The 14,441-nt window shown below is 42.0% G+C and overlaps 2 protein-coding genes across 2 annotated transcripts; one reads left to right on the top strand and one right to left on the bottom strand.

Moving 5' to 3' along the window:
• Window positions 1-2,029: 2,029 nt before the first annotated feature.
• On the bottom strand, window positions 2,030-7,920 carry LOC128461249 (transmembrane protein 268). The gene is made up of 9 exons (XM_053446083.1): window positions 7,638-7,920; window positions 5,395-5,530; window positions 4,939-5,033; window positions 4,679-4,786; window positions 3,971-4,123; window positions 3,721-3,831; window positions 3,518-3,607; window positions 3,155-3,382; window positions 2,030-2,880 (listed from the first exon to the last, which is right to left on the bottom strand). Exons 2-9 carry the CDS (start codon window positions 5,507-5,509, stop codon window positions 2,713-2,715), a joined length of 1,068 nt encoding a protein of 355 aa, XP_053302058.1. The 5' UTR covers window positions 5,510-5,530; window positions 7,638-7,920; the 3' UTR covers window positions 2,030-2,712.
• A 1,206-nt stretch (window positions 7,921-9,126) lies between these two features.
• neu1 (neuraminidase 1) lies at window positions 9,127-14,082 on the top strand. The gene is made up of 6 exons (XM_053446081.1): window positions 9,127-9,385; window positions 9,984-10,170; window positions 10,375-10,637; window positions 10,875-11,057; window positions 11,906-12,125; window positions 12,421-14,082. The coding sequence occupies exons 1-6, from the start codon at window positions 9,326-9,328 to the stop codon at window positions 12,639-12,641; spliced, it is 1,134 nt and encodes a 377-aa protein (XP_053302056.1). The 5' UTR covers window positions 9,127-9,325; the 3' UTR covers window positions 12,642-14,082.
• The last annotated feature ends 359 nt before the right edge of the window (window positions 14,083-14,441 follow it).

Raw genomic sequence — 14,441 nt, 5'->3', positions numbered from 1 at the left:
CAGAGGGTTGGATGAGAACTTTGACACCGTTCCAATATCTTTGATTAAACATGAAGCCACAGCGGGAAAAAGTCTGTTTGGTTTATCAGCTCTGCACAATATATACAAACATCTATATATAGTGAGTGCTGTGGACATATACAGTGTATATACAGTGAGCTTTAGAGAGGCTACAGATTTGCATGGAACCAGGTTTGTTGTGTCCCCCTGGTGCTAAATTAAGTTGACTGGGAAAGAAGTATTTTTTTTAGGTTTGTTCGCAGAAGTCAAAGTGAATTTATACTTTAATCATCTAAATTAAGCCCAATTTTCACTGTAAGCCATTTGATGAATACAGGTCCTGCCCCCGTATGATCGACACGTTGATATTTCAGTGTTAAGACGAGTAAATGAAGCACAGTGCTGTTTAGTATTATTATTATTATTATACAGAAGGTTGTGTCAGTGAGCTTGTGTCTGCGGAACAGAGTCATGCTCAGTTTATCCTCAGCCTGCGTCTCCCTGTGTGCTTTCTGACACAGCTTCTCATTCTCTTCTCGTTTCCTCTTCGTTTGAGTTTGTCCAGCTTGTACAGTCAATGCGACGGGTTGCTTCAAAGAGCCAAAACCTACTTACCTGTGTACGTGTGGTTCTCTTGGGGTTCATTATTCTGATTATGTTCATGGCTGTGTTTGCACATGCGTTGGTTGTTTCTGACTTCAGTTGTAATGAATAAAGAATCATTCTGGGTTGTGAACGACATGGCGGCGACGGCGGCGTCTCATTCCTCTGATCTGTGTTTCACCTCTCAGCTTCTCTCCATCCTCTCCGTCTCTCTGTGGCCTCTCTCTCTCTCCCCTCATCACTGAAGGGCTATTTATAGTTGCCCTGGTTTTTTCCCACTCTGTCTCTCTCTCTGTCTGTCTCTCTCTCTGTCTCTCTCTCTCTCTCTCTCTTCATTCCTCTCTTTGTCAGAACGTGAACTGCAGCATCTCTCACTATCTTGTGTTGAATCACAGCAGGTCTCACAGGTTTGTGTTTTCTTTTCTCCACCCTATGGTGCCACCTGTTTTTATGCATTCACATTTTCACATCAGAAAAACTCAAAAAACTTTAGGAGAATTCCTACAATAAATTTAGAAATTTCGAGCCCAACTTGATTTCAATAAGTTTTAACCAGCTTAGAACCTTTTCTTCAAAAAATGTTAGATCATAATTATACTTTTTTTTATTTATCCAATTATCCAATTATATTTTTTCCAATTTAAATATTTCTATGTTTTATTACAGGAGAACCGTCTGAATGAAAAAAAAAAGAATATAAGTTCATTACAAGCTGATCCTCCTCATGTATTCCCCCTATAAATAACAACATATCCCCTCTCTCTCTTATGTGATAGCACATTAGCTGCTTTTAACGTACTATAATCAATCCTTACAGGCACTTTTAAATGTCACCAGGTGAAGTATGGACCCAGACAGCCAGGCCATCGGAGAGCAGGTTGGATGGAGAACCTGACGGTGGGAGCGGAGCCAGTCTGAGTGAGCAGGATCACAGATGGCCATTTAGCCGCCCAAGGAGAACCAGCGTCTCTCAGATCATTGAACTTGGCCTCACGCTGCACGTCTCTCTCCTCCATCACACAGGGCCCAGCTTCCTCCTGGTTCGGCCACGCTGGCTGTCTCGTTGTGTGTGTTTGCGTGATCCTGTGGCTCCCTCACTGGGCCGTCCTCTCGGCCGCAGTGTCAGGACTGATGGACGATCGCTGGGAAATACATATCCAGCCTCCTGCAAACTCTAATGAATGGGTAACCAATTAACCTGCGCAAGTGAAAACCAAAGGTTTGAAACTGCAAAAAGCAAACGCAGACGATTCCCTGGGATTTGAGGTCATGGGGTCAGGAAACTAAAGCCAGTGATCCACGTTACCCTGTGTTTCAGCGCCATTACACACCTGCATCGAGGGGATCTCCTTTATTCCCCTTCTGGCTTCCATTGTCTCTAAATCACTTTTCATCCATCCAAGCAGAGGTGAAAAAACTACTCAAATGCTCGAAAGTTTTTTTACTAGATTGATCGTACCGATAGCAACACTGAAATTACATTCAAACCGTGGTGGTTAAGTGAAATTAAGTACATCCACCCAACTACTGCATTTAAGTACAATTTGTAGGTACATCTACTTTACAGCATTTCAGAGGGAATGATAGAAGTATAAAGTACAAACGAACATAGCCTGTAAGTAAAGATGGATGACGCGTCTCAACCCTCCAGACGGATCCAGAATCTTTGGAGCAGTCATGTCCTCCATCTTTATACACAGTTATGGTTCAAAGTTTATTCTACCATTGCCCCGATACTGTAGACTCTACTGCAAATCACACAAATCTATTAATTGTTCATGGAAGTGATTTAAACAGATGAACCCAGTGCCTCGATTGTTGTGTATACAAGAGTACAAATATTGCTTAACAGCAGCTGGATTGACCTGCATGTGTTCTCAGTGTGACGCCATTTGGCAGGTGGCAAATGGACAAATATCCAGGTGGTGCCAACACAGAGCTGGCGTGAAGACAGCGACGCAGGCACAGAAGCCCACAGGCCAGAGAAGCCAGACTTTAGAAGAGAGACATCACGAGTGCAGAGTGTCTTTCAGCCACGTTTGCTCCGGAAAGAAATCTCAGTTTATCAGATCAAGAGTCTTTTGTGTGTTTGGTTTGAGGTCCGCTCTGCTACTGGAGGATCTTCTTCTTGATGAACTGGCAGAGGCAGAGGGGGGCGAGGGTGCAGTGGTTCCTCCGGGAGCGCAGGCGGTGGTGGGACGGTCCCGACAACCTCTCAGACACCAGCAGCTTCACATAGGCTGCGCTGTACGTCATCAGAAGCTGGTTGGCTTTAGCCTGCGGGGAAAAAAAGGTGTATGGAAAGACAACATAACATTTAATACCAGACAGATAATCACTGCTGCGAGATGAGAAAACCAAAGCTGCCCGGTGAAGATACAATCTGCATTATATGCTATCGTAAAGTTATACAAGTATTTTTGGGTGCTTAAAGGTGTATTACTCTTATTGTTAGGTGATCATTTTTAGAATAAAGCTAAACTAAACACAAAACAGTCCAGTCCTCCCAGTACTGGCTCTAGTCTAAGCGGCAGTATCGCATCTCTCTCACCTGAGCCGGTAACGATGGGTCGGGGAGGAGGCTGTAGTTGACGGTGACGTTGGTGTCGTCCCGCTGGCTGGATGAGGTACTGCAGCCCGCGTCCTGGTCGTCGTGCGTGAGCAGAGGCCTCTGTTCCTCCGAGGCCTGCTGCTCCACGTCTGAGCCGCCGACCTCCAGGTCAACAGCCGGGACCTCAGTCACGAGGACGAGATGGGCCATTTTCCGCTTCAGCTTTTTCTAGTCAAAGTGTGACATTGATGGAATTGCTTTAACTTCCTCCACAGACAATGAAAGCTGTGAAATGAGCGAAGACTAAGATAGACGCAGCGGCCGGAGAACAGACAGAGCGACGGATGTTCCAGACTCTCTCACCTGGATGTTATTCGCCACAAAGCTGCGCTCCTCTAAAGCTTCAGTCAGGGCCCTCAGGCAGCGCGTCATGTCCCAGTACACAAAGTACAACTACAGAGAGATGGACACAGTATGAGTAAGACTATTCAACTTCAATTCAAATCTCTTTTTGGAGCTGCTCTCTAGGATAGTCTCCCAGTGTCAGATGAATCTAGAAGAACAACCTGCATGTTTCCGTTGCAGCTCTGGACCCAGTCGGCCACGGCCACCAGCAGCTTGTGCTTCACCATCCTCTCATTCACCTGGATTAACCGCACGTCTAAATTCATGTTGATCTGACACAAAAACACACGCATATACGTTTTAGAATGAATTATTTCAACAGTGAAACCACCCTAGGAGAATTTAAAAAATCCCACATGAACATCGTATATGCCGAGGCCAATATTCATGTGGATACAGATCCCTGTGTACCTGCTTGTTACTCTGGTGCAGGATGAAGATGATGGCAGTGGTGAGGAAGATGGAGACCAAGCTGACACAGAGACAGAGAACCCAGTAGTCGCTGACTGTGATGTAGAGGTGGAGGGTGGAGAACACGGCGCACCACACCACAACATAGAGCACCTGGTGGAAGAGGAGGAGGAGGAGGAGGAGGAGAGGCTGTCAACAGTCACAACAACTATGAGAGCCAAAGCATAAAATATTCAGGGACAGCAGGAAAGTAAATATGTGAAACATTTATATATTTGTTCTAAATAACATAATCAAGACAATCCAGGAAAAACATATTCATGTTACTGATGTTTGGCAACACCTTTTTCATAGCAGTACACAATCATACTTTTGTTTTATCATAATTCTTGCCTGTGAAGTATCATTTAAGACAAGTACACACGCTGCAAGCAGTGTCATGTTTACTACAGTGTGAGATAATAACCCCTGATTGTAAAACTAGGTGTAACTTGGTTATACAAGGTTCAAAGTCAGTACAAATGGCAAAACAGCAGTTTAGAGATTTACTCAACCTTGGGAACTGGAGACTGAATATTCTTTTTTACAACTGTCCACTAATTTTAGATTAATGTTAAATCACTGACATGTAGTGTGAGAGTAAGAACTGCAGAAGAAGAGAAGAAAATGATTGTCAGAAGATGGAGGTAGAGAGCCGGACGTTCGTACCGGTGCCATCATGAAATGAAAGCAAGCAGAGTTAAAAACCATGTATCTCCTCACTGAGGGAACCTCCAGAGCTGTTCTCAGTGGATCTTCCATGTCGGCGACTGGAATCTAACAGAATGAAAAAAGGAAACAAAGTTAAAAATCCAAATCAACCTCAGGGTCAGATACAGTTCTCCAGTAATGTTATTTTAGCAAATACTGTGTTATTTGAGCTGGTGTGTGTGTGCGTGGGGGGGGGGGGGGGGGGGGGGGTTGTTGACCTGGAAGCCAGTGTTCTCCAGTTTGGCGCGACACTGAGACAGATCAAACCTGGGGTTTAACGATGAGCAGCTCGACACCGACAGAACACACTGGCCTAAGAAAAAGAAAGAGTGTGTTAAACACTTTGTGGAGTGTGTTGAAGAAAAGGTCTGTGTAGTCCATATAAAACTTCAGACGGGGCAACAGGCAGATGCAAATACATGTCAAACGTAACGCAGCCATTAACAACCAACTGTTAACACAAGGGAAATGTGTCAAATAAGCAAGCAGTCTTTCCAAGTACAAACAAAGTCTATTTGGCAGAAGTAATTGTGCATGAACACTTGAAAAACAGCTCATTATGTAATGCTATGCATGTTAGTAGGGGATTAAGAGCCACGTTCGAACCACAGCCCAGTTGATCGTGTCGAAATTGTGACTCAGCACAATAATATGTGTGAGGATATATCTTTTACCGTTTGACCAGCTGGGTCTGTTGTTGTTTGCTTGTGGTTCAGGTTTGGTTTGTCTGATCTGCACGTCCACCTCACTCTCCTCCGTCACCGGACAACCTTGAGTTTTGTCCTCCATCGCTTCAGAGGTCACCAAACCCTGCCGAAGATCAGTTCATTGTGTTACAGCACCGAGAACAACTTCATTCAAAAGCCAGTGTGTTAATAAAACTGACAAATAAGGAAGTGACTGCACGAGAACAATTCATGACTGTACAACACTAGATCCAATTAGGGTGTGATGTTTTGTACTAATGCTATAGGTACTTTATATGATCAGATTGACAGGAAACACTATACACGTCATAAAGATACATGAGTAAACAAGAAGTTTGGATAATGATTAATTGACAGTGTTTTTCGATTTTACTTTTACATTTACACAAGAAATAACTGCCTGAATATTATCTATATATATAAATAGATATAAACAAATAAGTGTTAAAGAAAATGTATATATTTATATATATATATAGCTAAATAGGGAAATTACATGAATAAATGTAAAAAAAAAAAAAAATAGCCTTTCCCTTGTGAAACTGCATTTACTTTTTCATTTATAGATATTTAGATTTTCACTTTTGAATTAATTTATCCATATATATATATCATTAGTTAGAGTTATTTCTTTATTTCTATATTTTTTATTTTGGCACTTTCAGTTCTCCTCAGTCCAGTGCTGGTGAAAATGTAAAACTAAAATGTAAAAACTCTGTAATTTCATCAGATCGAAAGAGGATCTGTTGGCGTTCATGTGACAGCTGTCTCGCATCACTTTGCAATTAGATCAGCAAAAATGATCAAAAAAGGAACTAATGACCGACGAGAGCTCATGACTTCATGACTGTTCGTGTCGGAAAAAGAAAATGATCCTTCACACGAAATAATTTCTCATGTGACTGTGAAATGGAGTGGAGATTATAAATGTTTAGCAAGTGACGCCGCACGTCTCCACCTTATTAAAAAATAAAATAGATTGATTGTTGTGTTTCGCAGGATTCCCAAACAGAGAGCAGCCTGAGGTTCCCTCTGCAGCCCCTCAGGACGATTAAACAACAAATTACTGAGCCAATTCATAGTGACAATGCAAACCAGACCGCAGCAACAGACACCATCAATTCAGTTATGAAAACTATGGCAATATGGTTTTAAGTGTAGGATTCATATAGAAGATCATATGTTGGACATTGTGTCTTGGGCCAATGAGGGTGTTTTGTATTTGACAGGATTATATGTGTAATGTTTCCTTGAAGAGTTGTTGGACGTGTCACAGTTGAAGAAGCAGAATATTCATGTTGGACGAGCGGGATCTCCATGTAGAAACCCTTTCAATTACACCACACCCTTTATCTCTATAATAAGCAGGGGTGTTACCGAAGTGGTTGAATATAAGTCTGAAAATATGCAGGAAGCAACATCACTCCTGTTTTCAGGGCTTCACTGCAATGAAAGGGAAGGTAATGGCGATGGCTTCGTCATTGAGGCTGCTACTCTCTTAAGGAATAAAGTGCATGTGGGTGTAAATTGTTGTGTCACTATGACTCGAACAGGAGCTCACATGCAGCACATACACAGACTTCTTCTCCAGCCTCACACCCGCCTGTCTACGTGTGACAGAGCCAGCACCAGAGTGTGAAAACCCCTCGCTGCTGTCCTGATGTCTCAGCCTCTCTCTCAAGTCACTCTCTTACACAATACTGTTGTTGCTGTTATCTATCAGCTGCTGCTTTCACTTCTCTTCCTGTAAATAAAGTGGTGCAATTCATCTCTGCAGGCCTATACTCACAAGAACTGCACCTGCAAGAAATTAGAATGTTCAGTTGTGTTTGTCTGTGTGTGTGTGTGTGTGTGTCAGATTATCAGAAAGAAACAACTCACAGTCTGTTATCATGAAATTCCACCTTCATGCCCACTGCAGCGCTCGTTAATTGTAAATTTGACTTGTAACTGTAGCTTGTCTGTATTAGACTGAACTGAGGCAATTTGAGCAGTGATGCCAGATTTACCACGGATCAACCACACAAGTGTTTGATTAAAAGTTCTTATTGGATATAATAGAGAACAGGGGGGAAGCCAAAAAGTCCCTCAAAGAAAACTAACTTCTGTGTCTCCATGTGACTCGCCACTGGAGTTGTCATGCAGTGAAACCAAAACCAACACAAGAGAGTAATAACTTCATACATTTACACGATTAAACACACCCTCACCTGCTTTTCAGATGAAAAACCATCCTGTCAACCAAGCTGTGATGCCTGCGTTCCCTCCCTGGTCCCTGTGCAGCACGTGTCTCCAGGGAACATTTCCACATAAATAGTTTCTGTCTTGAAAGCATCGACGTATGCTGTGTTGCAGCCTTCACAAACTGTGGCGTATGATACTGTTAATATCTACCCCCTGCTTCTGCTTCTCTCTCTCTCTCTCTCTCTCTCTCTCTCTCTCTCTAAAGCGTGTGACTCAGATCAGCTCGGCCTCATGACTGCAGGAATGTGGTTTGTGGTTCTCAGCTCGACACATAATACGATACGAGAGAGAGAGAGAGAGAGAGAGAGAGAGAGAGAGAGAGAGAGAGAGAGAGAGAGAGAGCAAGAACACTGTCAGTTCAAACAGTTTTGATATGCCGAGGTTCATTATGAAATCCTATTTATCCTTGTTTAGTCATTTTGAGTGAGTGATGGAGGTTGAACTTTGTGTCATAGATGCATGTTTGCAGTGAAAATGTTTCATGGTGGATGAAATGATATTTTATTGACATTTATGGAGTTGGTTTTCAAGTCACAGATTTACTTTACTGTTACACGTTCGCTATTTGCTTGTTAAGTCAAGAGTAGTTCTGAATCAGTGGGGGTCAAACAAAGGACTTGAACTTTTAAATATACACTTGTCTTACTGTAGTTATAAAGGAACTGGATTGAGCAAGAACTTCTCAGAACAATTACCACATTTTAAAGAATTAGGTATAGTCAAATACAAAAATTCTGTTTTGACTTGTATTTATCACAGGTGTCTTACTTGTATTTATTCAATAATGTTATTCAGAGCTCAGTTTAAACCCCTCTAAGAAAGAAATCTAATTTTGTGATTGAAATCAGGCACAGTCAGGAACACATAACGTTACTGAACAGGACTGCTTACAGTAGTGATGTGGGTGGCTGGGGTGTTGTTATAGGAAAAGTCTGCCTCCGTGTGGATACATTCAGTAAGTTTATTCATGTCATTGTTCTCACGCTAAATGCAAAGCGAGATCAGGAACTTTAAACCATTAATAAATTGGAATTAATACAACATCGTTCTCTTTAATATTATCATTACCAAATAAAGTAAAAGTAAAACCTTGTACCCACTAAAATAAGTCTGCACATGTTTCTCAAAGAGGGAAAACCAACGTACACGCTATTTAAATTGTCTCTACGTTTATATGATAATAAAAATGTATTTGCTCTTAGTATTCCAATTTTGGTTTCTCAGTCCCTTTTCTTGTAATGTAGTTTTGTCTTCTTGTTTTTGCTCTTGAGAGATAATGATAAAACATATTTAATAAATAGAAAACAATATCCATTTTCTGTCTTATAAAGCATAAATTCCGTTTAATACTAATCAAAGTGTGGCTGTGAATTTTAATATTTTTATGTCACTTGCAGTCTTTTATTGTGAATGCTGCGTCTCGTTGTTTATGGTCTTTTATTTTGGTAAGGAGCGGTGGTCTCGTGACCGTCCATCTTCGGTCACGTGACCACATGCTGATGTTGCGGTAAAAAGATTTTTGTGTTTGTCTCGTCTGTAACTCTTGGTCGGTTTTAGTCGGTTTTCCGGGTTTTTAGTCGGTTTCCGTCGGTTTATTCCGGCAGCTCGTCTCTTCGCCGCGGTGTGAGAAGAAGAAGAGAAGAGCAGATGAAACATGGCTGCTCTCTTCATACTTCTTCTCGCTGCTCCTCTGTTTTCCTGCGCCGCTGTCAAGGTAAAGTACCGACGTCACCTGCAGAAATACCGACACACACAAACCTCAACGAGTACTCACACCCTTGAATGAAGTAAACGTACTTCTACTGCTCTGTACAAGTACTTCATTACGAGTAAAAAGCCCTGCGTTGAAGCTGTTTGTAAACATCGTCAAATATTATTATCAGATTCACTTTATTGAGTTCAAGCAGCAGTTAATATGTTTTGTTTTTATCTGTGTGCATGTTTGACATCTGTTAAAATAATAGTTTTCGTTATTGATCGATCAGCTGGTTGTTTGGCTTGTGAAGATAGAGGAAGTGCTGACACCTTCAGAGTGTTGGTTTAGTCCAGCCAATAAAGTAACTCGATTGGGACAAAGCTGCTCGCCAAGACTTACTCCACTGCCAATATATATAAATACATATTTACTGCTGTGACGTAACAGCCTGACTCACAGAGTGAATCACAGGGTCGTTGCAAAAGAAGGAACAGAAACGTGAGGTTTTAAGTAACATGGAGAAGTTTGTTAACCAACAGCTGTAAACAACTTCTATTACTCATCATGTCTTCACGCCCCCCCCCCCCCCCCCCCTCCCCTTCATGTCTCCGTCCAGATCAACCCCTTGGTGCTCGACAAGCAGGTGCTGTGGGAGAGCGGCGAGGAATCCGTGTCCACCTACAGGATCCCGCTGCTCACCTTCACCCCGAAGGGAAGCCTGCTGGCCTTCGCTGAGGCCAGGAAAACGTCAGCTGGGGATTATGGGTCAAAGTTCATCGCGACGCGGCGCTCCACAGACAAAGGCAGGTCGACCCTGGAGGCAGTGACAATCAGAAACTGTTTGATTTGCACTCAAAACACACGCAGAGTGGTTTAGTTACATGTCCACCGAGAAATATTCTCATAACACTCAACAAAAAGCAGTTTGTAGTTAACGTTCAAGTTGGTCACATGTTTTACTCTCCTCCTGTGCTTCCTTCTCTCTTTGTCCTGAATCATCTCTCCAGGAGCCACCTGGTCCACGTCGTCGTTCATCAGAGACGATGGATCAGTCCTGGACGGCCTGAACCTTGGCTCCGTGGTGGTGGATGAGAAGGCGCGCACAATCATTCTGATCTACACCGTCTGCTTCCACCTCTACCACTGCAGCCCGGCCAGCACCATGATGGTGGAGAGCAAGGACGACGGCCTGAGCTGGGGCTCGCCCAAGAACCTCTCGCTCCAGATCGGAGTCATGAACTTTGCTCCCGGGCCAGGAACCGGCCTCCAGGTGAGAGAGTGATATGATTCTCAGGAGTGAAAAGTCGTGGCAGTGGGTGATATTACTTTTTTGTGTGAGATAATGACAAGGATATTGATATTAGAGGGTAAGATTGGGATCGGAATAAAACATCCCACCATCCCAACTATTAAAATGCTGCTCTTACTTAAACATGCCATTGGTTTGTTTTTGTTGTTTCTGTTGTTTTTAAAGTTCTTTGTCTCTTTTGTGTCTTTCTCTCTACAGAAGCGACGTGAACCAAACAAAGACAGGTTGGTGGTTTGTGGTCACGGAACAATAGAGGGTGACGGCGTTTTCTGCATCCTGAGTGACAACCATGGGAAAAACTGGACCAAAGGTGCAGCGCTGAGGAGCATCCCCTTCAACCAGCCGAAGAAGCCTCAGGACTTCAACCCTGACGAGTGCCAGGTACCGTGTGTGAAAATGGCTCGTAAACCCTGTGGTGATGGTTACAGTCTTGATTCCTTCATGAAGGAAAAAAAAATGATGATGTGTTTAAAAGATTCCAGGAAATTACAATATACTTCATCCTTTGGCTTCATCTATCATTCAGAACCATCCATCAACTCTAACAGCCACTTTCTCCATAGTCACAAAGACAATAAGATTCCAGATCAATCAATTCAAATCATTAGCCGACTGGATGCAATTCCAAATTGAGCTAAAGCCTTTTCACTTGTAAAAACAGTAATATTACTGTTGCAGTTATTCCTGCAGCATAAAATGAGAATTAACTTATTTTTCTGTTCTATTAATGTGCCTGCACTCGTTTGTAGTGAATACAAATAGATGATGGACTTTCCCAACATGCTGAAATGAAGAAGTTGTGTGGGTGGCGTCACTCTTCAAACCAGGCAACCTTGCACTCCTGCTGGGGTGATTGCTTGTATCAAACTTTAATTTGATTCTCACGCATTGTTTCTGATATGATACCTTTTCATGGGGGCTGTTTTATCTGTCAGCATGTTGTGGTGTTCTTGTGCTCTCCAGTGGCCGAAAAAAAAAATCTGATTTGATATTTTAAAACATCTAGCAGTTATGATACCTCAAATATCAGTCAGTGTGTGTTTTTATCAATCTTTCCATTTAAAACAAAGCTCTACAGCAGCTCTTTGATTTCCACCCGCCCTTTGCTGCATGTCTTCCCCACTCTCCTCCTCTGCCCCGAAATATCTTTGAAAAAAACATTCTGATTATTACTCCCATGTCAGACACTATTAAACTAAAGATTCTCCTCACTCTCCGCGGTCCTGCAGCCAGTCGAGATGGAGGACGGCAGCATCGTCATCAATGTGCGGAACCAGAACAACTACCACTGCAGGTGTCGCATAGTGGCACGCAGCCATGACGCGGGAATGACCCTGCCCATAGATGATATTCACTTCGACTACGAACTGGTGGATCCTGCAGTGGCAGCCGCGGCGATGATGAAAGATGGAGTGATGTTCTTCGTCAACCCGTCCAGCGAGCACCACAGTAAGAATCACTGATACCGATACTCTGGATCTCTTCCTTTGGCCCAGAAGCACTCGTGTCTTTTACTTGATTAAAAGTGCCATAGTACCATTATGTACAAAATTAGTTTGACAACAACTTTTAAGAAAAATACTGGGTTTACAATGACAAATAACAAAGAAAAGCACATTTAGGAGATCAGAATATATATTTTAGATTTTGAATCCAAAGTTGTAGTAGGTGTTTTTTTAATTTATCAATCAATCGAGTCATCGTTTCAGCTCTAATGTGTCCTCTTGATTTACTCCCCCCTCAGGAGTTAATCTAACCTTGCGTTGGTCGCTGAATAATGGGAAATCTTGGGAGAGAAATGCATTCCAGATATGGCACGGGCCGAGCGGCTACTCCTGCATGACCTCGCTCGACAGCAATTCTGTCGAGGACCAGAAGTACATCTACGTCATCTACGAGAAAGGCCAAAAAGACATTGACGAGACTATCTCGTTCGCCAAGATCCACCTGTATGGTGGCCTGTGAAGTTTGTGAATAGGAGGTAAGGACATCAACTTTAGGAATCAAGCATGAGGTGCAACAAATAAAAACTGATTTGTTTACTCTTGATTTGATTTGGGTGAAAAATGTATTTCTGATGTGTTTTTCTACACCACTGTTTAACTTTCACATCTTTTCTTTGTCTCTCAAATTCAAACACTGAAGGGAAAAGGGAACAGAAAGAGGTTGTCTGCTCATGCGAATCTCTCAGGAAGAAAAGAGTAGATGTTTAAGACTCTGATTATGATGTGGATACGGGAAATGTATGTATCGAAAGATGGACGATGCATCTTAACTATTCAGAAATGAAGCCAAAATGTCCCGGATAGAAACAAACCAGAGTTTTTACAGTAGTGATCAGGGGATGGAGCTGTAGTGGCAATAAATGCGCAGGACCAAACAGGATCCTCCAATCATTACATTTCATCCCATTTTTATACTATCAATTAACTAATTAAAACCACATTTTATGGAACAATGTATTTATCCATCATCCTTAAATATATTTGACCTGTATTTTGACTTTATTTTGGTTCATGTCCTATCAGCTCACAGAGAGGAGGCGGGACTAATGACCTGTACTGCAGCCAGGTTTCAGTTTGGCTTCACTTTCAGGGAGCTGTCATGTCGTCCATCTTAATATTCAATCTGTTCTATGCACTTCGAATGTCGAACATGTCTAACTGAAATTGCCTTTTTTTTCCATACTTTAAAGTTCCAACGGTTGATAATATCACAAGTCGGTTTGAGTTCCCTCTTTCTAGACAAGAGAAAATAACGAGGGATAGATTTGTTAAAAAATATTGTACAGACCAAAAACCACCAGCTTATACATAATTCAGACCATAGTGTAACTTTTGTCTGTTTTGAAGCTTCATTTTAAATATTGCACAATAACTATAGTAACTCTTTCACCAGTTTTCCATGTAGTTAGACCTTTGACAAAATGTTTGATCTTCCTGGTCTAATAACATGGATAGTGATGCTACTCTGAATTTTTTTTTCTGTTACTACTTATGAATTGAAAGTTTTACTGGATCCTTGGTTCTGGTGTGAAATTATTCCTATTTTCTCACATAATACAGTTATCTCCCTCCAATCAATCAAAATCAAATTATATGTGGGTATGTGCTTTTAATCATTGGAAATTAAAAATGTTGTAGACGTGAGTGTGTCATGAATACATTCTGACTGTAACTGGATCTGTTGTTGCTAAAAGCCTTTTTTATGTGTGTGTGAGACTCCACTTGTGTGTGTGTGACTAAATGTGGGAGTGAATGGGAAAGTACATAATGTATCCTCATCTGCACTCCAGTGTATTCGGATGTTTTGTAATCAGCCTCTTGCCATTGATGCTTCCGGCAAAAGAATCTAATGATGTTAATGAGCAGTGACAGAGCAATAAAGACCACATCAACACTGACAACACTTCTCATCTGAGACATTATTGTAGTGTCGTTGTTTCTGGACAAATGATGAGAAACAGAGAGAAGTCCTCCGAGGATACGTTTTGTTAGAAAAGAAGTGAAATACCAAGGGAGGGAAGAATACGAATCTGCTCTGTGATATTAATTTGACTTATCTTCACCCCCTGCAGCCTCTTTGCCTTACATGTCACTCTGCTATTGTTTCATGAGGCCTTCAGATTTTACAGTTTGATCAGTGACAAATTCATTTTTCAGCCAGACAACAAACAGCCACAGTCATAATGAGGTGTCTTCAGGGACTAGAAGAACACAGAGGCCTCCACAGAGCCCTGGTTTTAGGATCACTGAGTCGGTCTGG

This window comes from Pleuronectes platessa, chromosome 18 (assembly GCF_947347685.1).
Source record: "Pleuronectes platessa chromosome 18, fPlePla1.1, whole genome shotgun sequence".
NCBI lineage: Eukaryota > Metazoa > Chordata > Actinopteri > Pleuronectiformes > Pleuronectidae > Pleuronectes > Pleuronectes platessa.
The sequence above is the reverse complement of the archived record's forward strand: the minus strand, read 5'-3'. Positions and strand labels throughout refer to the sequence as shown.